Raw genomic sequence first — 23,397 nt, forward strand, 5'->3', positions numbered from 1 at the left:
TATGTAAATAATCTGAAACGGCAAAAATAAATCAGTATTACCCACATATGGAGCAGGAATAAAGCAATATCCTTATCTCTTTTCATGATTTTCATGATTGGAGGGTTACATGTCATTTCATGAGCAGAGAGAGAGAAAGCCTAACATTCTGAGCCACTTTTTTTTGTAATCGTTTACCGACACTGGGACTTTGTAAACACATTAGACCAGTTTTCAATGTGCAAACAGACTGGAGAGCAAGAAAATGGTGAGGAAACATCTTCTGTACTTTACAAAAAGTTCTTGATTACAGTTGAAAGTTGCCTTTACGTGGAAAAGGGTACCAGACTCTCCCTAGAATGCAAGACTACATTCTCAGCACTCTAACATGCTTTAAAGTGTATTGATCATGCAGCAATGAGATATTCCTTTAATCGTACTGCACCTACAGACATAACAATCAGGTGACACACTTGGACACACACTCATCACACTAACACACTCAGTCATCACACTAACACATACAAAGCTCAAGTCCAATTGAACCAGACCCAAGTGGGCTTGGGCATGGTTAAGAGCGACCGCACTAGTGAAATTAATTGGACTTGGGGATCAAACGTAAAAATCACATAGTGTGAGTAAATTTTGCGGCGTGGGGTGGAGGTGACCAGCCCGTGGCACTCTATAGGGTTTAGGTCAGGCGGGGAATGTTAAATTTTGCTTAGTGTGAGTACACCCTCAAGCTCCACCAATCTCCACTCATAAAAAAATGTTCAATTATAGCTACTGTTGCTATGCTGCTTAAAATCCCATTGAACATAATGAGACAATTGTTTTGACTATATTTTGCCAAAATAATGTTTCAAAACACATTTACACCTTTAGTGACAATGTACCTGTACCATACCTTTTTTTTCTTAGAATGTACAGTAACCAGTGGTGTAGGTTACATAATTTAACGTTGCAATCTAACAGCACTAAAAAAATGAAATTTAATATTATACCAAAAAACTTTAAGGCTTATACCTGAGACATTAAATTAATTCATTCATTCATTAATTATCTGTAACAGCTTGTCCAGTTAAGGGTCGCAGTGGGTCCAGAGCCTACCTGGAATCACTAGTCGCAAGGCAGGAACTCACCCTGGAGGGGGCGCCACACTCACACCTATGGACACTTTTGAGTCGCCAATCCACCTACCAACGTGTGTTTCTGGACTGTGTGGGGAAACTGGAGCACCCGGAGGAAACCCACGCAGACACAGGGAGAACACACCACACTCCTCACAGTCAGTCACCCGGAGCGGGATGGGAACTCACAACTCCATGATCCTGGAGCTGTGTGACTGCCCTGACACTAAATTCATATTTTAAATATAAATAACTGATATACCAAATCACATTAGAGCAAATGGGATTTTTATCAGCGATTTTTCAAGATTGTCAAAGTGATTTAATTTGACCCAATCATCAGGAAATGGTCTTTCGTTATCCGATTCCAGATCTAGACAGTTTGTGTGCTTGTGTCACTCTGGGATGGGTTTCCCAAAAGCGTCTTAGAATAAAGAAGAGTAGAGGGAGCATCACATGGAACAGTCTCTCTCCCTGTAAAGTTTAGGGTCTGTAATACCCACCAATGTAAATGGCTGATGTTGTGCTGCTGCTGTACAGGTTCTGTCTGTGCTTGGCCCCTTGGACACAGCAGTGTTTATGACAGGAATGTTTAAGCCCTCAATCACGCCTGAGTCTCATGCATTAGCTCTGCACCCTGTCACTGTATGCGGTCGTGCACCTCTGATGTTTTATAACATGCTTCAAAACTAACAAATTTGAAGGAGCTCTTGCAAAGCAGGGCAAATCCACAGGCATTTATCACTCTAAGAAAGACTGCAGAGATAGTCAAATGATCCAGTACTCAGGAGGTTGTGTCAATAATAAACACCTTTATTTTCCATACAGGTTCCCTTGCCTTTTGCAGAATCATGAAGGACAAACTGCAGTAAAGTGCTTTTATGAATATTTATATATAGTATTTTTGTAAGTGGTAGATGTTTGAGTGAGTCTTGATTTAACATAATGAAGTATTTAGTAACTGGTAAATTTCAGGAATGGGTGATAACCTGAGAATACTGCACTGTCATAAGGAAAGATGTGGAAAGTGTTAAACCATCACATTCACAAACAGAATATCACAATTTACTGGAATGCTTTGTTTTCATTCTAAAATCAGTTTCTGGGCAAATAAACTTACTGCTCAGATAAACAGCTTTTTAAATGTCATTTTCCCAGGTGCCCAAAACTTTTGCGCTGTGCTCTGTAACTTAAATCTTAATCAAAGTTTCCGTAAATGAGCAACAAAGATAAAGACAATGAAAAAATAAAGTGCCGATTTGCATGCACTTCAATAAAATATCTATTTCCTCTCAAAAGCTGTTGCTTTTCTGTAAAGAAATATTTTAGTTTTTTGCTGCGATATCTTAGTCCAAATGCTTCCTTATATGGTGGTCATTTGAAATTTATGGATTATTGAATTATGGCAATGCAATAATGACAATTTTTTTGTACAGTCTGTTGTTTGTTTAATAACTCAGAAATCCTCATTTGTGGAATACCCCACAGAACTCTTTTGCTATTGTAATGCATGTAGAATGTGGATTAGCCTTGACTCACTTAAATAAACAAGGCCTTCCCAGAAAAAGATGTCTGAATGACAGCATCTTAGTCTAAAGTCTATAAGTATCATTCAGCATTAACGGTGCCTTCACAGATGTGCAAGTTATCTTTGTCATGTGCACTAATGGCCCCTCCTCCCATTCCTAATGCTGGCTTCTGAACTGTGAACATATAACCAGTCAGAGGGCCCCTCTCTTCTTCAGCCCGGAGGATGTGGCATCCATTTCCAAAAATACATTTAAATTTTTATTTGTTGGACCATGATACTTTTCCAATTTGTCTCATTGCTGAATCTTCAATGAGCCCAAGGAAAAAGGCACTATTTCTGGATCCTGTTTATATGTAGTTCGTTGTGTATTTTAACTTGCATCTGTGGATGCAGTGATGAACAATGTTCAGAGACAATGGTTCATGAAGAGTTTCTGAGCCCATGCAATGATTTTCACTACAGAAACACATTTTTAATTGAGTGCCACCTGAGACCCTGATGATCACAGCCAGCTAATAGTGGTTTTGAGCCTTCTCCCATGCATACAGAAATTTCTCTTGATTCTCTGAATTCTTCAGTGGTATGTTCTGTACATAATGAAACCCCCTAGTTCTTTACTATTTTAAGTTGAAAATCTTTATTCTTGGATTGCTGCAATATTTGCACTCGCAGTGAAACACACCCCAATCTTATGTCTTAACGGTTTGTTGTCTTAAGCATGCTATTTTTAAACCCAATCATGTCAGTAACTTCTTGCCAATTAAAAAGTACTTTACCAGTCTTTTTTTCCTCATCCCATTTTTTGGAAGGTGTTGCTAGCATACAATTCATTCATTCATTCATTATCTGTAACTGCTTATCAAGTTCAGGGTCGTGGTGGGTCCGGAGCCAATTCTGAATCATTAGGTGCAAGGCAGGAACACACCCTGGAGGGGGCGCCAGTCCTTCAAGCATAAAATTCAAAATAGTCAAATATTTTCCAAAAGACAATTTCACAATATATGTCTTTCAACATTTAAAATAGTGTCTTTGTATTGTTTTTCAATATAATATAGGGTTTACCTTTTTGTTTTGGTTTTATTTGATACAGCCTCCATACATCTGGTTTATTAGTTGTGAAATTTGTGTGAAGGCAAAGTTTACAAAACCAGTCTAATGTGTTTACAAAGACCCAGTGTCTGTAAATGGGTTAAAAAAAAGGTCTCAGCCTGGTATACTAGGTATACTATAACTTTTTAACTCTCTGTCTCTGTCTCTGTGTGTGTGTGTCCATGGCAGTCATCTTGAGTTATTTTAGACAACAAAAAGAACTCCAAACTTTGAAAAGCACAAACCGAAATGTGGATATGGCTCATAACTGATCCACAGGTGGGTAATATTTATTTATTTCTGCTGTTAAAGCACTTAAATGTGGAAATGTCTCCAAATTCAGGAGACACAACTACATTAATGAAAGTGCTACAAAACAAAACATGAGTTTCTGTAGTTATTCAATCAGTGAATAAAAAGACGTACCAACAACTGTCATTTTTTCCACATTAAAAGATGCAGAATTTAGCTGAATTAAAATACAGTAAATTATTTACTACGGGCCCTAGTACCTTCAAGGAGCTGTAGAATATATATAAACCAAACAAGCATTTGTTTAAACAGTGAGGTTTCTCAGGTGGTTTTGTCCTTCGCTTTGGTGAAATATGCAGAGTCTGCATCCTGTAAAGAGAAAAACAAGACACATTTTAAAAAGTCTGATGAGAGCTAATTGAATGTTTTAACTAAAAGTACTGCTTGGGAAAAGTAAATTTATCAGAATAAAAGCTTATTCATCAAAGCAAAAAAGCAATGAAATGGAACATCAACTGCTAGCACAACATCACTGGACAAGAACACCAAATGCCCAGTTCTGCTATGTTAGCTAAAAGATGCCCATATTGGCCAGCATCATGCTAAGTGATTGTGGAAAAGGACAAAAATAAATAAACTACATAACTAAACAGAGTAATGGCAACCATCTTGAAGCTAACAGTGTAAGAAACTATACAGTTAAGTTTATTAGAGATTACTGTAAACCTCACACAGTACTGACATGCATCTTACCAGAGCAAAATCTCCACCAATCATATTTCAATTATTTTAAACACACACACACACACATTTCCCCTGTAATTATATTGAGATATTATAGGCTGTTCTAATTATATCATTTTAATGTGTATAGAAAAGTATTGTGGGTTCTGACCAATCCAGCTTTGAAGTTCTGCACTCGTTTCTGGCCTAACTTATTGGTGATGAACCAGGCGAAGGTCGGAGTGTACTGCCAAATGTAGAAAAAGAGCAGAAAGGGCTGCTGTCCAATCCACATCTCTTTCACTCTGTTGGTCAGTCCGGCCAACATGAGCTGGACACAGCGCTCGGTTGACATCTTGTGTGTCTGGTCACCAGCACTGGACACTGGCTTTATGGAGAAATAAAGAAGAAAAAAAAAAGAAAATCACTTGTAAAATTTCCCTCCTTTTCACCTTTAATTTATTTAATCAGCAAAAATGTTTGGTGTTTGATGTCTTGCGTTTATATCTTCAGCTCAGTTTCAGAGCCCATCTTAAGATTAATATTTAAAAAAATAAAAATAAACATGCTATTGTAGAATCATGAATTCAGCAATTTAAATTTGCAAATCGAAACTCGTGGACTCAGGCACTGTACTGTATATGCACCTTTTGCAACAACTCCCAAGAAAAACATTACATTAAATGGGACATTTCAGTATTCAACTTAAATAAATACTTGTGCACTTCTTCCTTGTCATATTTACTGTGCAATTTCTGCATTGTTTTGATACAATGCTACTATTGCTTGCACTGAGCAACTAGGATAAATAAAAAGAAAGTACCTTGTCTGCTTGTTCTGTGAAGGCATTCTCTACAATTCTGGAGATGACGGGTCCGGGACAGATCATACTGATGGTGATTTCAGGAACATCTGTCAACTCAGTCCGCAGAGAATTAAAGAATCCCTTAAAGACAGAGGACACATCAGTCAACGGCTGGAGACAGATATATCAAGAACACTACCCCTAATAAATTAACACAAAACTTAGACTACTACTTGCAAAAGGACATGACAAGAATCTTGGTTAATACTGTCAACATTGTCTCTGGTCAGATTTGGATCAGAGGGGATTCTGCAGTGTGAATATGGACCTGATGAAGGATACCATAGTAAATGAATAGGGCCAACTGTGAAACATGGGGGAGGTAGTGTTATTAATATGTAGTGTTCAGTGAGTGTATTAGAGAGGACTAACCTGTAGCGCATGTTTGCTAGCCGAATATCCAGTGGAAAGTGGAGCTCCAACCAGTCCGGCGATGCTGCTGACAGTTGCTATAGTGCCACTGCCTTGGCGGATCATGTGAGGGAGCACCTGTTTAGTAATGGACAGAGTGCCCAGGTAGTTGAGATCCATCAAGCCCTGATACACCTCCACATCTGTGTCCACGAAAAGAGAGCGCTGACTTCGGCCACCATTATTAACCAACACATCTATCTGGAGAGAAACGGCAGATACTGAAATACACGAGGAATGTGTTATGTCTCAGAAATGAAAGTGGTACTTAAAAGTAGAGGAGAACTATAACGGTTAAATCAGTTACATCCGCTCAATGTGCTTAAATGAGAAGATTAACTGCTAATATTCTCACAACAGCTCTACATGTTTGGAGGCAAACCTATGAGTATGTATGTTTTATTATAATTGAAGAGAAACATACTTTTCCAAAGTGGCGGAGAACATTGTTTGTTTTCTCAAGGTGTGATTCCCGGTCCAGAAGATCGAGAGTAATGACAAGAACATCCTTTTCTTCTAGAGTGGAGCGCTCTAAGGGAAGAGAAAACAGAAACGTGAACTTATAAAGATGGGGAATATGATCATATTGATTTGTCATATTACACCACATTAGTGGATATGGCCTGGACTTTAACTGGCTGCACGTTTCACTACAGATAGAACAGATTGAAATGATCCTAGTCATCCCATGATATTGAGTGGTGCTCCCTCACTCTAGACACCACAATTTAACAGCTCTACACCCCAATACTGGCATGCTGAGATTATTCTCATGTGCAGCTGCTCCAGAGCATTTCGTTTCAAGTTTTCTATGGATATTTAAAAAAATGACTTTATAAAATGCATTATAATGACCACAATTATTAGGGCTAACACTGATCAGCCCCAATACTTATAAACCACTAACAGGAGAATTTAATAGCACTGATTATCTCTTTACAACAGCACCTGTCATTTGTAAGATATATTACGTAGCAGTGAACATTCAGTTCTTGGAATTGATCTTGGAAGCAGGAAAAATGATTAATTGTGAGGATCTCAGTGATTCTGACATGGGCCTGATGGCCATAAAGATACGGTCAGAGAAATTCTATAACAGCAGATCCATCTTTGCAGTAGTTGGTAACCAAAAGTGGCCCAAATAAGGATAACCAGTGAGGCTCATTGATGTGCAAAACTTTTAATAGGTGCTAACCATTGTATCCCAACAAGACCTTGTGTTTTAGATATACTGACAAAATTATGACCATCACAATCCAGCCCTTTATAAAGTTGTTTAGATTGCTACACTTGACCATTTTTCCTGCTTCTGATGTCAGCTTCGAGAACTGACTGTTTGAAGTCTAATTCCCCACACATTGACAGGTGCCATTGTAAAGTCAGCCCAGCTTAGTAGGCCCACATGGGCTTAACCAATCCTAGCTAGGTTCAGTATGGACATGGGCTCTGGCTGGTTTGGGACATGAGCTATTTAGTAGAAGCCAGGTAGGTTGTCTATATGTGATAAATGTGGGCTGCCATATGGCAGATAAGGTTAGATAGATAGATAGTTATATAACTATCTATCTATCTGTGGGCCCAATATAGTTGGCCCAGCCTTTCAGGTGAGCTACCCATACCGGTTAAAAGTTTAACCCATCTTTGTCTCATCACTGATCCTGGAGAACACCTATAAGTGAAGCCGACATTTAACCCTTGGAAAAAACCTGCTAGTGGGCTGCTCATTTGAGACCCACATTGGTGTTTTGGCTTGGATTGTAATTATTGCAGTTATTCACTTCACCTGTCAGTGATTTTAATGTTGTGGCTGTTCAGGCTAACTTGAAACATTCTGTATTACAGTGTTTACCTAAACAGTTTTGTTTGACCCTCTCAAGCTCAGCCTCTCTGCGAGCAGACAAAACTAGTCGAGCTCCAACTGCAGCGAGTTGATACGCTAGCTCTTCTCCAATTCCACTGGATGCACCGGTGATCCACACCACCTTCCCTCGTAGAGCCACACCTACCAAACACAACAGAAAAAACAGTGCAGTTATCTCCCCCATACATACATGCACATAGCTACCATATACAGAGCATTTAACAAACTGTTACCAAACACAGCAAACACACACAGCACATGTTCATATGGCACCATGACCCTGAAATGGATAAGCGGAAAAGATGATGATGATGTTCATATGAAATCAGTTGGTCTCCGCTGGAAACGTGTCTTGTTTTTTTATTTTCTAAGTGAATATATAATAAAAACAATAATAATATCACTCAATGTTATCTTTAATTGAAAAAGCAGTCAGGACACAACTGAGCTGTAACCTTCCCTCATGACAATATCTGGGATATTTTGTCTAACTTTGTTTGGTTCTAAAATTTAGGATAGGTCGTACATTCGGGCCTATGTGAACATGCCATGGGTAACTGCTAGAGCTGGGTAAATAATTAAATGGTTTTTTTTTTGGTTGTTATGTTATTGTTGTTGGTTGTAGTCATGTAATTCTGCCCCACCAAGTCTGTCACATGGAACCAACATGGAGGACAATCTAAACTCGAGCAGCTTGTAGCAAGAAAAATGCAGTGTCTGTCGTTCGGACGTTTTGACTTTAGTGAAGAAGTCAAATGTAAACACTGACTGAAAAGAAAGAAAAAAAAAGCTGTTTCCGTGTTAAAAGTTAATCCCACCAGTCTGTTTCAACAATTGAAGCACAACCACATCTCCAAATATGAACAGTGCACAGCTCAAAACAAGTTAGTACATGTCAATAATATGGCCCCAGGTTAAACATTTTCAAATACAATTCTATCAACTATTGATGACTATTTCAGTGAACAGGTAGGTTCCAGTCACTGTCAGAACCTTGTATCTCCAATTTAGGAAATTTACAGCAGAAGGAAATAAAATTTTAATGAAAGTTTCTTTGGTCTTTGCCACAAAATTATCAAACAGTACTAAAGGCAGCTGGAGTTTTCAGTTTAGTCTTTAAAATCGTATTTTTAAGAAAATAATTATTTCTGTAATAGAAAGCTTACAAGCTGGAACACGTTAACAGGTGTTACACAATTTCCCTGACACATCCACCAATAGTGAGCAAGACTTAGCCATTCTTTACTCAAGAGAACAAAGTGTACTTTGAGGGTGAAAAAATGGCTGCTGTTGCAAGACATTGCATAACTTTACAAATCTGACATGCTACTCAACTGAAAAACAGTTCACCATGCACCTGAAACGTATGAAATGCACCTGGTTGTGATGGCTCCAGAGCCAAGTATCATTGGGTGCAAGGCAGGAACACAGTCTGGATAGAGAGACTGCACATCAAAGGGCTAAAAACCTTCACACATTCATTCACACATTCACACTTATGCACATTTTGAATAGCCAATCAACATAACAGGTATCATTGGACTGTGGGAGGAGACCAGAACACCTGAAGGAAACCCACATACACACATACACACACAGAGGGAGAACACACACACACACACAGAGGGAGAACACACACAACCCCTCAGTCAGTGGTTTGAGCCAGGAATTGAACCCATAACCCGTACCCAATGTGGACACATCTGTCGCAATAAAATGAACAGGAATGCTCTGTGTATAACCTTATCTAATACTGGAGGGGACTGTAGTTCCATTCAATACTTAGGGATGAGTAGAAGTGGTGTTGTCATCCAACACGCGTGCCTGACCTAACTGGTGCTTTGAATTCTGAATCCTATCCAATCCTCACAGAAATGTTCCATGATCCAGTGTAAAATATTTCCAGAACAAAAGAAGCTACAAATATACCACTTCAGAAATGAAAACCCTTGGATGCGCATATGTCAACAGCTTTGTGGCTTTGTAGTTTATTATAAACGAGACTGAATTTTATTTACCTGGTTTAGTGCCAAAAGTGTTCGCGCATAGAAGAGTGAAATCAGCGTCTGCCAGAATAAAGACCCCCAACAGCCCCAATATACACACTGCAGCAACCCACCATAGCACACAACACACACTCACATCCATCAGCTTCTACACACAAAGACACACACTAAATATCTGCCATACGCTCAGAGACTCGGCAAATTTCTTTAAAGTCAAAGGCTTTCTGCCTTACACTGTCTCTTTAAAACCAGCACGTTAAACCTGACCATCTTATCACGTGATCCGCAAAGACACCGCCTGACAAAATAAAAGTCGTTCTAATGAGATATATATATATATATATATATATATATATATATAAATCATCTTATAATAATACATTAATTAACATAACTTCATATAAATGATAAATGGTAAATCCCTAAAACGAATAGCACTTTTATAGTCGACATATATATATATATATATATATATTATATTTTTTTATTGTTTTTATTTTATTTTTAGTTTTTATTGTGTGGTATTAATCTTTAAAAAATCTATGGATGACCTTATAGTAATCAAGATGAATACAGTTGTCAAATATATTTTTTCTAAAATTATTTTAGGGATTTACCATTTATCATTTATATGAAGTTATGTTAATTAATGTATTATTATAAGATGATTTAATTCAAATGTTTTATTGTAGCTGATAATGGTATAAAGTAATAATAATATCATCACCATAATTTGTATTGCTAATGAGAACATAAGAAATGCACACACAAATTATAAAGATTATCTAATTAAAGTTTTAGTACAACAATACAGGATGCTTGCAAGAATATTTTTAATTCAGTAAACAGTTTTAGAAGTAGTCTAAACAGAAGACACAATGTTACATAGAAGAACCAATGTTTACACAATTAATATATATAATAAGAACCTTTTAATCATAAAATCCTTAAACTCATATAAATTACAGTAAAATATTTACTCTTATAAACTCATATCTTTACTCTAAAACACATACTGTAAATTGATTTTTCTGCTATATTTATCTCTGATCCTAGGTACCACAGAAAACCTTAACTTTCCTGCAGACTGTGACACAAAATGGGATATAGTGCAGTGCTGAATGGATATAATGTAATATTGTGTATAGTTCTGTGATGAAAGCATATGTCATTGTGTATATGCCTGAATGGAATGGGTAGGAAGTCATTGTCCCTCAGTCTTTTCAAATACAGACAATATATTTGTGCATTATTTAAATGATCACTAATGCTACACTTACTGAAATGTTAACAGCACACATTTCCACGGACAAGCCTTTACACTTTTCGATGCTGTGGTGAATGCCATTAAGGAACAATAGTTGTCTGAAGTACTCCCAAGCTCATGTAGCTAGACTTATCACAATACGGATGGTTTCTTATGCAATGACATGTGAGGGCTTAAAGGTCACACATAGTCAACAATAGTGTTTGGACTTACCCTGGAGGCCTCTCCAGAATTCCTGAATCTTTTCACAATATTATATATTCTATTACATATTCAACATACTTTTTAAATGTTTTTCATTGAGGAATATTCTTTTTCAACAGTTTAACAAAGTTTGGTATGAAGTCATGAGACAAAACCCTTATTGTTTGCAAAGACTGAGCCTTTGTTGGATGCTCATTTTATACCTTGTATATTCATCTGCTCATAGTGGGATTATTCAAATGGTAAAAGGTTGGCTCTGCCCCTGTGCCAAATTTTTTGGAGTATGTTGCAGGCAACATTTGTATATATTTACAAAATGCAATACAATTTGTCAGTGGATACATCTGAAATCCGACTTCTGCTGCATGTTTAAAACAAATAGTTGCAGATCTTCTGAGAAAACTCTATAATACATGTAACAACATTGCTGTGAAGATTTGATGGTGCACATAAACCCATACAAAACTCACATAAACATTAGTGAGATAAGGTATTATATTGGATGTTAAGTTCTGGGTAACAAACTCTTTCGCTCTATTTTTTCTATTCTTATTTTTTCTTGCCTTTTTCTCTTTCATTTTCTCTACACGTTTTGTCCTCTGACTTTTCTTCTGTGTCTTATTCATTAAGTCAGGTACTGATGTTGAATTGTTGCTTTGTGAATCTGATTGAATTAGAGAAGTTAACTGTTGAATGTTAAGTAGAAGTTAAATGTTGGGTGATTGGTTCTAAATCAAAATTTTTTTAACTCATCACAAATAATAGCTATTTAACATGGTCTTTTTCAACATTTACATTTTTTTGCCTTGTGGACATGTTGCATAAATACATGTCAACACGTGCTTATTTAACATATATTTATTTAATCTATACAAATCTGGCTCAAGAAGAAAAAAATGCTGTCTGCCCCAGTGGCATATCATAATAGCGCACTGTCACAGGGATGACGTCATGGTGCGCAGCAGCACTGCACTGACGTCATAGCGCCAGAGCCAAAGGCAACGCCGTAATAGCGCTGGTGGTTGGGGGAGGGGAGTGACGTCATCGCCGAATGTACATCCGGGTCTTGGCGCTGCTGCGCTGTGCTGGTTGTCGGGGTTGTTTGGTTTGATTTGCTGGGGGCAGAATCAGAAACGGGGGATTTATTTCTTACACATTTTTTCTTTTTACACAAGTATAGGTCGCCTAATAAAACTGCAGGATGCATCCCTGGTTTAAAAGCGGGGGTGTCCGCTGTTTGACACACTGAACACTGAACAAAACAGTTCAGTTTCTCCCCTCCACAAACAAACAAGCTCCCCTCGTTTCTCTAATTGAACGTCATCTCTCCGCTCTTTTCCTCTGTCTCACTCTTTCTCTCTCTGTGGGGATTTTAGGTAAGTTTCTTTCACCCATGTTTAACCAAGAGACCTTTCAGTGGGTCAGTGTTAATGACTCACGCAATGAGACTGAAGTTAGCTTCTGATTCGCCAGCTTCTTATTGGAATTTTCGGTTCCACCTTAAATGCTGAAGGAGCCTGGGGCGCCAAAATGGAACTGCAGTACCATTTAAGGTGGAACGAGAAGTTCCATTGAGAAATAGCGAATTAGACTGGAAGAGTGAAATGTAGTTATGTTGGCAATGAAATGGCCTTAAGTAGCTAACTCCACGGTAGCAGCACATACGGCGACGTAATATAAAAAAAGGTATAACGATTAGAATTCTATGACAAACTGTGAAGAAATATACATCGAATTATCAGCATATACAATATATTACACACTTCACTCTTAATTTAGCTATGATTGGCTCAATGATGCGAGGTTGCCGTGTGCTTCTTATTCGAATCTTCCGAACCACCTTAAACGGTGCTGTTACACGCTCCACCATTTAAGGTGGAACGGAAATATTCGAATAAGAAGTCAAGGCTGGAGGCCTGAGTCAGACGCCTCTCGCACGTAACATTATTTTGGTTAATTCAGATGTTAATTTCGTGATTTTTCTCTGCACTGTCTTTGCTTATTGGTAACAATGTTTGTGTATAGTTCTGTTTTTCCCGCTTAATCTGTTGGCCCGAGCTCCGACATAGCGCTGCAAACAACGAGAAGCTAATGCTAAGCTACTGCGGACTTTGTTTTTTTTTAACGTTATTTTCTGGTAAAGCCTGAACGTTGTTGCTCATAATTATTTTCTGGGGCTAGTTTACAGCTAATTCTGTCATGCAATTTTGAGAAAAATACCAAATAACTATAAGCATTGCTAGCTTTGCAGCATTACGTAATGCCCTTTTATTTCAGTTGGAGAAAAAAACTGACAACAGTGTGGTTTAATGAACGTTTATCGCTTTTCTCGTGTGGTGTCACTTAGTGATGTATTTATATACAACTGCTATTGTTTTTCATAAACGTCAGAAACTACACTTCCCTGCCGTTCATCTATAGATACTTAATATTTGCATAATCACTTCAGTGCAAAAGCTCCTGGAAAGCATTGCAGAGACATCGATGTTTAGATAGCAGTTTGTACAGGTAGTGTATTTGGTTTGTTATGCTTGTGGACAGGTTTTGTATGTAGTTATAGGCATCCTTGCCTATTTTTAGTGCGGAGGAGTGTAAGCAGTGTGTTGCAGAGATAATCTTACTGCCATACAAGGATGGCAAACCAGCTGTCTCCCTTTGAGAGGGGGTATTTCTATCAAATGGTTGCTTACATAACTGGTTATTTAATTTTCTTGTGTGGTTAGGCCTTCTGCGTTTCAGCATTTTGTGAGGATATTTATGATTCCTTTGAGTTTTACATTTGCATGCCTCTCTGCTCCATGGTTATTAAAAGCTCCATGATTTGTGCTTATGGTGCCTTGAAGGTTGTTTATTCCAAGCCCAAATATATCAAAATAGGACTGGAACAAAACCTTGCGCATTATTTTTTTTATATGATTTGAAAACACCTGTTGCCCTTTATAATTTTTGAAAATTTCCTGGTAAGTAAGGATCAATAGAAAATGATCCAGAATTACTTGGGATAACATCATGTTACAGTAACATATGCTAATGTATGTTTTTCCTTCTCCTGTATCTTGCCAATGCAGTGGATTGGGAATAAAACAATTTTTTCTGTTTCTTTTCTATTATTTCAAACCCCATTTACTCTGTTGTATAAATATTACAGTATGAATGGTACCGCAGAACAATTTGAAAAATAACCTTCCCATTGCATTCAAAGTTTTAACATCCTCTTTCTGTATTGAGTTGGCTTTTCCGACATACAAGGTTTGTGCTGATAATATGCTTGTCCTTTGACATGGTATTGGATTCACAATATTAAATTTCAAAATGAATATATATTTTTCGGTGTTCCGAAAAATATATTCAGTTTATTCAGTTTGAGACAGTACTGAAATTATATTTACTGTTGACCTACTGAGCATTCTGTTTCATAGTGCCTTTTGTTTCAGAATGGTTTTAAATTTAATCTGACCCTAAGAATTTGTTATAAGGGTAATAACTAAATCTTAAATTGTGGTATTAGTACATCATATATACAGCCTTAAAAATAATTTTTATTCATGTTTTATTATTACTTATTTTTAGTTCACTTTATCATTTTTGTCTTTAGTTCATGTACGTTTATTTTATTATTTTAAATCCTGTAAATTCTGTGTAGAACAAAGGTAGAGCTATGTAGAATCCAGAATATGTGTTAAGCTCAAACTATGAAAATGGTGATGTATTTTATTACACCCGTAAGTCTGGACCAGAATTTTAAAACAAAACATTTTAAGGTCAGATGTAATATAAGTAAATGTAAAACATTCACACACCTGTTGATAAAATGTGTTTTTTCTTATTACTGTAGTTATCAGTGAGTCCTGAGCTTGATCACAAAATCACAAATTGTTATTTTGTCCTCTGTTCCAGACTCTTAATTTGCCAAGATGGGTGCGTTCCTGGACAAGCCAAAGATGGAGAAGCACAATGCTAATGGTGAAGGTAACGGACTTCGTTTTGGCCTCAGCAGCATGCAGGGCTGGAGGGTGGAGATGGAGGATGCTCATACAGCCGTAATTGGCCTCCCGAATGGCCTTGAGCTGTGGTCATTTTTTGCTGTTTACGATGGGCATGCGGGCTCGCAGGTAGCCCGTTACTGCTGCGAACATCTGCTAGAGCACATCACCAGCAACCCAGACTTCAGAGGTGGTGGCGGTGGGGGTACAGACGAGGAGCCGAGCGTGGAGAGTGTCAAGTCGGGGATCCGCACTGGCTTCCTTCAGATCGACGACCACATGCGGCAGATCTCTGAGAAAAAGCATGGTGGGGCAGACCGCAGTGGCTCCACAGCAGTCGGTGCTATGATCTCTCAGCGCCACATCTACTTTATCAATTGCGGCGATTCACGAGGCTTGCTGAGCCGGGGCGGCACCGTCCACTTCTTCACGCAGGACCACAAGCCCAGCAACCCACTGGAGAAGGAGCGCATCCAGAACGCTGGGGGTTCTGTCATGATCCAGCGGGTGAATGGATCCCTTGCTGTCTCCCGGGCCCTTGGGGACTTTGACTACAAATGCGTCCATGGTAAAGGACCTACGGAGCAGCTGGTGTCCCCTGAGCCAGAAGTGTATGCTATTGAGCGCTCTGAGACAGAGGATGAGTTCATTGTGCTGGCCTGTGACGGCATCTGGGATGTGATGGCCAATGAAGAGCTTTGCGATTTTGTGCGCTCACGACTTGAGGTGACAGATGACCTAGAAAGGGTCTGCAATGAGATTGTGGATACCTGCCTGTATAAGGTAAGGGGATTTTAGGTCTATGTAATACAGACACTGTATTATAATCTATTTACAGTTTTGTGCCCTGGCTACCGTGGTTACACTGTAGCTACGGAAACCAAACAGTGCCTCAAAAGCTACAGCAAAGTAAAATTTGACAATATACCTTGGATAAGAAATTCTCTTTAAAATAGGCAAGAGCAGAGTAACTGTATGAGTTGGAATATACATTACTAAACCATTTCTACAACCTATATTTACCATGCAAACATTAGCTGTGTTTTGAAAGTGATGAGGGCATCAGATTACCAGATAAGTTCTTTTAAAAGGCAACAGAAAGCAAATCTCAAGTCAGACTCTCACTTGCTTGGTACAGTCGAAGTTCTTACATTCTGTTAATTCTGTGGCTTTCTTTGCCACGCCTCCAGGCAATATTACATACAAGAACAGGCGCCTATATGTTAGTGTGGAGATGTTTTTTTTTTTTTTTTTTTTTTTTATTCTCGAACTGGTAGCTGAACAGTTGTTTAAAATTCATATTTAAAATCATTGGTAAAAGCTAAAATATACTGCACACTTGTGCTCAAATAACACACAAAATAAACACTTCAATGCATTTTTACCTCTTCACAGACAAGGTGGTTGATTATTTTCTTGTGCATTATGAAAATATATGCTTGCTCAAAGTATTGATCAAAAAAGAAATTGGGAAAAAAAAAATAAAATGGGGAAAAAACAATGCCATCAAAGTGAAGATAGGGATGTAATTTCCAAACAAACCTCTTTTTGCTCACTCATTCTACTATTTTGGCGTGACGTGTAGAAGGAAGAGTCATGTCAGAATAGTACTAGAGGCAGTACCAAAAAATACGCAGCGATTGTATGGGTGTACAGATGGCCAACCAAAATGGAACTAGCAGAATCCTGACCGTGATGCTGCTTTCAAGTGCAGGTCGGGTGGTAGTTTTCTTATACCACTTTCATATATGCACAGTAATCCAGAAATGTTCTGGAGTTTACCCAGAGGAGCTGTATGTATGAACAGGACCACCTGCAATATTCATAGCGCACATTACCAGAACTTTATTCTGGTAGTGCCCTAGTAAAAATTCAGAGTGAAATTGTAGTCAGCGCATGGGAAATGTTCTGGAGTTTCTCCTGCACGCACTGCATGTGTGCTGTGTCTCTCCTAAAGCACGTGTTTCATTTCCCACTGCAAGCATGTGCCTGACGCAGAAAATCTCCCGCTGTGCGCTGCGTGTAGAAAAGACCACTCTGGAACATCTCTGGGCCCAATACTGCAGAGTTTCTCTAGAAATTCTCTGGATTTCATGTGTGAAAGAGACATTAGAGGTCCAATCTTTCCCACAATTTGACCTCATGTAGTTTGTGTGTCTGGGGGGGCACCAATGCTGTCAGGATTTTCAAGGCGTGTCGTGCGGGTGTTTTTACACACAAATATTGCAAACAACCATTTCCATTGTAGATGTTTAAACACTGCATTACTATTGGAATCTTACTGATGATTGACTGTTCCACCATGTTGAAAATAGTGGTTACGTCACAACTCCAGTTTGTGCTGCATTGAAAATTTATGTATCTGACTTCAGCTTCCAACTTCAGGGGGTGTTCACAATGGTGCCTTGTGGTGGGAAACCAACATCACTTGAATGCAGCATGAGGTTTAACACACTGAATGAACCAGGCTCTCCGTCTACTTCACAAATAGAGTGTCAAAATAAAAGTCAGTTTACTCCAACGAGGAGTAAAATACTGTAGCATTAGTCATGGACTATGGGGGTCCTAAGGGCCAATTGGGACTCTGGGAAGCAACTGTAATTTCATGATTCTGCCCCTTTCACTGTTTAGGTTTGTTTGGGAGTGTTTATTGGTTGTTTAGGTGCAGATTCACTGTAATGTTGTGGAATATGAGTGCACGCAGATTAAGAAAGCACCTTGTTAGCTCAGCCAGTCAGTTCCCCCAGTTCTTAGTGTGGGATTATGCCCATTTTGATCACTTCTTTGATGCTTCCTACAGTATTTTCAATTGAAAAAAATGTAATTGCTGTTTTACATTTGTCACTTTTCTTAATTCAACATTTTCATAATTTGATGCAAACAGTGAATTTTGTGATCTTGTTACACCACCAACCTTAACTTGCAGAACCATACAGATCAGCAATATAAGACATGCCCCCACTAACAATACTCAGGTAACCTTCCCATTGAACCCATATGTGTATATAATGCTTTGGGAACACATGATGAAATAAAATTAGACTTTGGAACAACGCAAATATATTTCTGGTGTGTTCTTGGTTCAGGAATGTGTGGGTAATTCTGTGCATACTGATGACAATCTTTAAATGGAGTGTAATGCTAATATATTTTTTCTTCTCTTGTAAATGCTATAGGGAAGCAGGGACAACATGAGCGTTGTGTTGGTGTGTTTTAGCGGCGCACCCAAGGTTTCACCAGATGCTGTGAAGAGGGAGGCAGAACTGGACAAATTCCTGGAGGGCCGTGTAGAAGGTAGGAAACAGTGAAATGATGCTCAAATGATCACCCTCAAATCATGGAATTTATATTTTGCAACGTAGAACTAACCAAGCAAAAATAAAATCACAAGAAAAGTCTTTATTTAGAAAAGGCTTATATTTCATTTATTTAATTCATAATGTCCAATTCAGTGGTTTATATTAATTTTATATACATTTCAAAGTTCACAATACAAGATTAGTTCGTTTGTGTAGTCTTATCAAGTAAATTGGTTGTTTTGATTAGATACAAGTACATAGTCCAAGGTGTTTCACAAAGCAGGATTTCACAGTTTGATGCATGTGACATTCCTGCTGGACACACCTCAATTTATCTGGTTTAAAAAAAGGCTGCTTTATGAAATTACTGTCAGCCTGGTAGCCCAGCGTTTTTGAAAATGTTGGGTAGCAAATCTAATATTCCATGCAAGTTTTATTTTGTACAGTTGTACAGGGTTTTTACCAGTGTGCAAAACCTGTCCAGCACATTTGCACACTTGCATTTGCAGTATCGTAGTATAGCTATGAAACATCTTTATTGGACAGTTTGGAATTGATACAATAGTTGAGATGTAAACAGAACTGTTGAGAGCGTTTTAGCGTGTAATAACATTGTAGTGATTGTGCAGGAGCTTGCTGAGTCCGATTTCTTTACATTCGAGGAAACCAGGTACACCATGTCTACAAAACAATGAGGTTTTAAATAGAGACAATTCTGCCTCACATTATCCCCCATCCGTAATTATGTTTAACATGGGGGTGTGAATCTCTAAAGCCACTGGAAACCCATTTTGTGAAGATTTTTGTATAATTGTAAATATGTGTTATGTGAATCATTCAGCAAAGTTTAAATAAAAACAGATGTATGATACATCTCTCCTCAAAAATGACCAAAATACGATCCTCAGAGCTCTCTGAGAATGATATGGGCATGGTCCAATACACTAAGGACAGTGTGTGACTGACAGCACTCCATCACTTATCATGGCAACACAGAGCCTCGAGACAGAGCAGCCAGTTGTGATTTTACACAAGATACACAATAAAATGGCACAGGCAGGTAGAATAGACATTATGCAGCCGTTCATGTATGAACCTGTGGATGTCTTTTTTCCTTTGTGTGTGTGGTGTGGTTTTGTGTGATTATTTATATTATAATATATATGGTAACATAATTATACAAACTGGATACCTTCTGGAGTTTCTCCAAATTGGTGCTTTACCCCGCTACTACTCTGCTGTACTGCCAGATCTGGCCACTATCTCCACTCTACTGTCGACCGAGAGAGTCTGCTTTTCCCGTGTGCTACTCTGCTCTGCGTGCATCTGCTATCTCCACTGATATGCCATGAAACATGCCGACCGAGTGTTGCTGCTATTGCTGCTGTACTCGGGCATAATCCATTCATGTTTGCTCTCTTCATGTCTTTCTCTCCCTCCTCATAGCTTGATGAATAGCTGGATAGCTAGCTCATTTACTAATAGCTCTTAAGCTTTAGCTCACCAGGCTCTTTGGCTCAGGGAGGAGACGTGGTTATGGTAGCCTTGTGATTGGTCAAGGTAACCGTTATCACTCTTATATAGTCTAGAATTTTTGGGATGTCAGTGGAGAGCAGATTGTGTAAAGAGAAGGAATCTCATGTGCACAAGGACTGAGTGTAAAAAGGAAAAATCTTCAGTAAATCACCCTCAGAGCCAATTTTTATGTGTAACGTAACGAAAGATTGCTACAGAACAATCTTTCCACTCAACCGCTACCTCAGAAATGGACCGCATCAAAATTAAGCCACTGATACAAACGAAGCAGTGACATAAAATACTGTAACCTCTGCCATTGTTTTTTTTGAGGACTTGGGGTCGAATTGAGACTTGGATCGCTATATTTGTATTGCTCCACCTCTTTCGCTGTTAGAATTAGTTAATGGGGTGTTTAGTTGCATGTTCACTCTAACATTGGGAATATGAGTGAACATAGCTTAACAAAGCGCGTGTGTGTGGGTAAGTGAAGTCCCCCATTTTGACCTCTTCCTGACATTCACTGCTTACTATAATTACAATTTTACATTTCCCTCCATTTTTTTCATTTTTGCTGAGCTGAAACACGATCCAATCTGTGACTCAAAACCCATGATCTGATCCAAACCTCAAGTTTTGTGGTCTGTTACATTACTTTGACACATGATTTATTGATTTTTAAATCAATACAATTTTTTTTTCTGAATTATGAATGATTAGATTCAAGGTACTAACATGTACTAAGCTCTAGGTTTGTACTAAGCAGCCATGGCCTAATGGTTAAAGAAGCAGGCTTGGGACTGGAAGGCTGCAAGAAAATTGCTCACGCTATAACCGAGGTGCCCTTGAGCAAGACCCCTATCCCACAACTGGGCACCAGGGATAGCTTTTTGTTTTGATCACCTTCACTGTGAACAAATCAGAAATCTTTCTCTGGAGTGGAGCATTTCACATCCAACCAGTTGAATATCTTTTAAACATCTGACTCATTTATACAGAAAATTGCAACCACAGTGCAATTCCTTTATTAAATCCTAAAAAAATCTTTCTCTTTCTTGCCTTCCTGTCTCTTTTGCTCTCACTTTCTCTCATGCTTTCTCACACACCCTGACTCTTAGAGATTCTGAAGAAGCACGGTGATGAGGGAGTGCCTGATCTTGTGCATGTGATGCGAATGTTGGCATCTGAGAGCATCCCAAACTTACCGCCTGGAGGAGAGCTGGCCAGCAAGTGAGTCTGTTTTTAGTTTGGGTAGAGAATTCTGGATTACTGATTAATGTGTGGAAGGGGCTTATGTTTTTTTTTGTTTGTTTGTTTGTTTGTCGTCCCCCCCCCCCCCCATTTGTAGGCGAAGCGTGATTGAAGCAGTATATAACAAACTTAACCCATACAGGAGTGAGGACACAGTGAGTATTCCAGCTTTGTGCTGTGTGTCTTTGTGTGTTTGCTTGTTTGCTTGGTGCCTGCATGTCAATAAAATATTCACCTTATACACAAAACACCATATTCATAGAATACCATTCAATATGTTAGTAATTGCTTCTTTTAATAATGTAAAACAAATGGAGGAATGCAGATACATGTATGCATTTTTATTAAGGACTACTAGATTTCATTGGCAGTGAAACAAAACATTAAGTGAGTTTTAACCTAATTCAATTACATATTTGAAAATGTTTTGCTATTTTTAATTTAAAATGGGCCATTTATGTAGATTTCTGGAGGTGTTTTAAGGGGTTGGGGGTGGTATATGGTAAAGACAATCAAAGTGGCATTTTATTTTTTCTGTGGCAATATTTTAATCATTTTTGAAACTGTTTGTCAATTACCTCTTATTCTGCTATATCCTGCAGCAGCAAATAGATTCAAAGGGAAGTTGGTTTAGTTCCTACATGCATCTCTACATTTTAGATAATTGCTTTGAAATTATATGTAGGCTTATTTTTACTCTTCCATATATACCTCCAGACAGGTGAAACAGGGAGCTGCTAGAGTCTGAAACAAGCACAATAGGGTGCAGTAGCAGCGTAGGTCATCCAAACAGCAGCTGCACAAGGGTGCAGGCATTGGTTTTGTCAGAAAGTACCTGCTTTGTGAAGCTTATTTTGGGGATGGGTTGGGTTTTCTAAACTTTTGACTTTTTTGCTCCCATGATGTTTTTATGTATGTAATCAGAGAAAGTGTAAACACTATGGTGCTTAATTTGGGTTTTGCCATTTTATTTGTTTTCTTCCTCTAGTCTTCATCTTATTATTTTTCATCTCTGGGAAGGGTTCTGTTGTCACATTTTGTTGATTTTTGAACTTTTTTATTAATCTCTGATGTGTAGATTCTGGTGAAACAATGTGGGAGTTGTAATGTTATGGTTGATCGGTCTGTGTATATATTTAGAAACATCTGGTCCACGAGACAGCATCTGTCATTGTATGTTTACTCAGCTTTATTTGAGCGAGAGAATGTTCTAATTCACTTTTGGCCAGGTCAAGGTGTTCAAGTATTTGCAGAAACTTGACAGCCTGCAATTTTTTAAAATTCAAAAGCCATTTGAATTCTCTCAACCTTTTTCTAATTACTTTCATTTTATAGCATTTACTGTCTATCTTAATGCGGAAGCCGTTATTTTAATGTTTTATGTGTATTTCAAGAGATAGTTGCTCCAGTACTCTAACCTGTTTGAATTCCAAGTTTATATGACTTGGCACCCGACTGTAAATTCTGCATAATAAGGGGGATTGGAAAACTAGTTATTTTTAACATTTATTTGGGATGTTATTGAATTTTGTTGTTGAAATACTGAGATATTTTGGTGATTAAAAACATGTATTTAGTGTACAGATGGTGCCAGAGTTGGGTTCTGTTTACTTTTGTTGCGTTGTTTTCTGTGTTACTGGGATTGGGATGTCGTGCTTTTAAGCTGGTATCAAACCTTTACAGTGTTTTTGGGAGTTATATTTTAACTCTATTATTTTTCCTGTTAGAATCAGTGAAATGGTTCCACACGGACACTTGTGTTAATTTTCTGCTGCTCAACAGTTTGGACACTTTCCATTCCACACTTATCTTTTTGGTTATTTTTACTTTGAGAAACCTCATCATTCATTCTTTCTCATGATTATTGTCCCTCTTTTTTTAACCATCTTAAAATCTCATGAGCTACTCACTTTTATTTAAGGATATATCACTTAGAACTGGATGGTTCTTTTTTTAAGGCACATTTTTATTCGTTTTATGCCTTTTTCCTGTGATTTCTGAAGATAATGACAATTATTTGGCGTTAAACTC

General features: G+C 38.2%; 2 protein-coding genes across 5 annotated transcripts in view; one reads left to right on the top strand and one right to left on the bottom strand.

The window, feature by feature from the left end:
- Positions 1–1,977: 1,977 nt before the first annotated feature.
- Positions 1,978–10,137, bottom strand: dhrs7 (dehydrogenase/reductase (SDR family) member 7). The gene is made up of 7 exons (XM_066679351.1): positions 9,860–10,137; positions 7,830–7,982; positions 6,405–6,511; positions 5,942–6,181; positions 5,528–5,650; positions 4,877–5,092; positions 1,978–4,350 (listed from the first exon to the last, which is right to left on the bottom strand). The coding sequence occupies exons 1-7, from the start codon at positions 9,987–9,989 to the stop codon at positions 4,303–4,305; spliced, it is 1,017 nt and encodes a 338-aa protein (XP_066535448.1). The 5' UTR covers positions 9,990–10,137; the 3' UTR covers positions 1,978–4,302.
- A 2,235-nt stretch (positions 10,138–12,372) lies between these two features.
- Positions 12,373–23,397, top strand: part of ppm1aa (protein phosphatase, Mg2+/Mn2+ dependent, 1Aa) — a 29,938-nt gene continuing 18,913 nt past the window's right edge. For 2 of the 4 annotated variants that reach the window (XM_066678305.1, XM_066678307.1), the window contains exons 1-5: positions 12,373–12,694; positions 15,216–16,084; positions 18,478–18,595; positions 21,234–21,345; positions 21,464–21,521. In XM_066678305.1, coding sequence (XP_066534402.1) covers positions 15,233–16,084; positions 18,478–18,595; positions 21,234–21,345; positions 21,464–21,521 — 1,140 coding nt within the window. In that variant the 5' untranslated portion in view covers positions 12,373–12,694; positions 15,216–15,232. Of the gene's footprint in view, positions 12,695–13,218; positions 13,257–15,215; positions 16,085–18,477; positions 18,596–21,233; positions 21,346–21,463; positions 21,522–22,083; positions 23,235–23,397 lie in introns of those variants that run through there. The other 2 variants (XM_066678308.1, XM_066678306.1) reach the window with 2 other exon arrangements.

Source organism: Hoplias malabaricus, chromosome 8, assembly GCF_029633855.1.
Source record: "Hoplias malabaricus isolate fHopMal1 chromosome 8, fHopMal1.hap1, whole genome shotgun sequence".
Lineage (NCBI taxonomy): Eukaryota > Metazoa > Chordata > Actinopteri > Characiformes > Erythrinidae > Hoplias > Hoplias malabaricus.